The sequence below is a fragment of the Chrysochloris asiatica genome, unplaced genomic scaffold, assembly GCF_000296735.1.
Source record: "Chrysochloris asiatica unplaced genomic scaffold, ChrAsi1.0 scaffold00168, whole genome shotgun sequence".
In the NCBI taxonomy this organism is placed as follows: domain Eukaryota; kingdom Metazoa; phylum Chordata; class Mammalia; order Afrosoricida; family Chrysochloridae; genus Chrysochloris; species Chrysochloris asiatica.
This window is the reverse complement of record NW_006408686.1, coordinates 564,578-567,703: the sequence shown is the minus strand read 5'-3', so window position 1 is coordinate 567,703 and position 3,126 is coordinate 564,578. Positions and strand designations below refer to the sequence as shown.

General features: G+C 47.3%; 1 protein-coding gene across 1 annotated transcript in view; it reads right to left on the bottom strand.

The window, feature by feature from the left end:
* Positions 1-294: 294 nt before the first annotated feature.
* The window catches only part of LOC102827324 (optic atrophy 3 protein homolog), a 51,740-nt gene continuing 48,908 nt past the window's right edge, over positions 295-3,126 (bottom strand). Inside the window, exon 2 of the mRNA XM_006871472.1 lies at positions 295-707. Coding sequence (XP_006871534.1) covers positions 295-707 — 413 coding nt within the window. The remainder of the gene's footprint in view (positions 708-3,126) is intronic.

The window sequence follows — 3,126 nt, the reverse complement described above, 5'->3', positions numbered from 1 at the left end:
CATTTTTCTTTCCCCAGAAGAGGGAGCACAACTTCTTGTGGGTGGGACCATGGCTGGGGGCGGGGCACTGGGTACTATACCACTCAGCCAGAAGTAGGACCGATTCACCTGCTGGGGACTGGTCCCAGGGGAAGGTACCATTAGTCTGGTCGGTAGACAAAAGCCAAATTGGGTCAGTCTGCTCCAGTCCAAGATCCTGGTGGTTCCGCGGGACTTATGCAGGCAGAGGTGGTGTGGGGTCAGTGGACACATGGGGCGCCCCACAGAAGTCCAAGTCTAGGTGCCAGCAATCCCCTATTTCTCGCACGCGGGTGCTGCCCGGGGCATCTTCTCTGTTGATTGCCGTCTATCCGGGGTGCAGACCTGGGCATGTACCTCCTGCAGCTGCGCCCGCAGCTCCTCCAGGGTGCTGAGTGAAGGCACCATCTGCATCTGTGCCTGCAGCGTCTCAACGGTGAGCGCCAGGCGGCCCACCTCGTCCTGCAGCGCGTCCCAGGCAGCGCGCTGTTCCTCCTCCTTGTTGCGCTGTTGCACCTGGTGGCGCCAGTATTCCAGCACCAGACAGCCGCCGCCCACAATGAAGATGGTGGCTTCCCCCAGCAGCTCTGCACCCAGCTCAGCGGCTGCCTCCTCATTCAACGGCTTGATGGCTGTGCCCCGGAAGCCCATGATGCGCATCTTGGTCCGCATCTCCACCCAATGGTACACTGCAGGGGAAGACAGGGGTCAGGCTGGGTCAGGTGTCCCCTGCGAGCCCCGCCCATTCACGCCTCAGCATCCCCTTAAGAGCAACCTGGATACAAGAGCTAGGTCACCAGGTCCCTTAAAAGAAGACCCATGCCCACACCCACACCCACCCCGTGAGTGCCGAATCACCCACCTAGGGTGACCCTAAGGACGTCTTCAAAGTGCCCAGAAGATCCTGGTGAGCAGCCAGAGGTGAGAAATATAGTTCTGGAGGGGAGGGTGTCACAGGCGCTCCGGGAGCAAAGTCTGAGGACGGTGTAAACCTCACCTGCCAGACGTTCAACTCTTTAAGCTACTGCCACCTCCACTAGAGGGTCACCCTCCCCTAGCCCCACCCAACACCCCTCCCACTTGCACAGGGGTTTTAAGGGCTGTGGACTTGTGGGAGAAAGAGGAGACTGCACCTGTAAAGATTCACAGTCAGAATTGCTTCCATGGCAGTTAAGTGGTGGTGGTTATGATCCTTTAAACACACATCACCAGACCTTCCTACTACTGAGGCACTCTGGGTGGATTCAAATCACCAGACTCTGGGTGGATATGAACCACCAACCTTCTGGCTAGTGCTTTACCAAGTGCACCTCTCAGGGACATCCCTCCTTGACCTAGCTGCTGCCTAACACTGAACCTTTAAAACCAGCATACAGACTTGACAGTGAACCCTTGTATACTAATGAATATTCATTTGTATACTAATGAATATTCACATATGGATATACAGAATAGTTGGGGAGTGGGAGTAAGCCCTGAGTAGCTCATTTAGAGGTTCATTACATGCCATTTTACTTTGAATGTTTAATAATTAATCATATATGAGATTACATAATGTATGAATGTTTGAAATAAATTATGCACTGATGAATGCAGAGGAGATTATTAAATGCTCACATGCAAGTTCAAGTTGAAGCTGGAAAAAATTAAAACAAATCCACAAGAACCAAAGTTTGATGTTGAGTATATCCCACTTGAATTTGGAGACCATCAACGAACAGATTTGACTCTCTGGACTCTAATGACCGAAGAAGACCAGTTGAGTTGTGGGATGACATCAAGGATATCATACATGGAGAAAGCAAAAGGTTATTTCAAGGACAGGAAAAGAAAAAAAAGACCAAAATGAATGCCAGAAGAGACTCTGATACTTGCTGTTGAGCAGAGTAGCTAAAGCGAATGGACGAAATGAGGAAGTAAAAGAAGTGAACAGAAGACTTCAAAGATTAGCTTAAGAAGACAAAGCATTATAATGAGTGCAGAGACTTGGCGTGGAAAACCAAAAGGGAAGAACACCCTTGGCATTTCTCAAGCAGAAAGGACTGAAGAAAAAATTCAAGTCTCAAATTGTAATAGTGAAGGATTCTATGGGCAAAATACTGAAATGTACAGGAAACATCCAAATAATGTGGAAGGCATACACACTCACAGGGTCTAAATGAAGTGGCTGATGTTCATACATTTCAGGAGGTAGTACATGATCAAGAACTGATGTCAAGGATGGAAGGACTTCAAGCTGTACTAAAGGAACTGGTGAAAAGCAGAGCTCCAGGAATTTACAGATTACCAGTTGAGTATTTAAACAAATGGATGTACACTGGAAGCACTCACTTGTCTATACTAAAAAAATTGGAAGATCGCTAACTAGCCAAGTGATTGGAAGACATCCCTATCTATTCTCATTCCAAAGAAAGGTGATCAAATAGAACGCAGAAATTATCATACAATATCACTAATATTACACGCAAGGGAAATTTTGCTGAAGATGAAATTCAAAACCAGTTGCAGCAGTACATCAACAAGAAACTGCCGGCGATTCAAGCTGAATTCAGAAGGGGACATAGAATAAGGGGTATCATTGCTGATTTCAGATGGATCTTAGCTGAAAACAAAGGCATTCACTATCTTTTACTGACTAGGCAAAGGCATTTGACTAAGAGGATCATGGATAACATTTTGAAGAATGCGAATTCCAGAACACTACATTGTGCTCATGCAGAATCTGCACATAGGCCAAGAGGCAGTCACTGGAACAAAATAAGGGACTACTGAAGGTTTTTTTAAAATCAGGAAGGGTGTGCATCAGGGTCTACCCGTTTATTATACTTATTCTCCACCATTCCTCTGTCATTTGTCATCCTTTGGTGGCTTGTGTGTTGATGTGATGATGGAAGCTACGCCACTGATATTTTAAACACCAGCAGGGTCACCATGGTGAACAGGTTTTGGCAGAACTTCCAGAATAAGACAGACTACGAAGGAGAGGCGGAACACTTCTCAATGTTTGTTGTTGTTGTTGGGAGCCATCGAGTCGGTACTGACTCATGGCGACCTTATGCACAGTAGAACGAAACACTGCCTGATCCTGGGCCAACCTCACTACTGTTG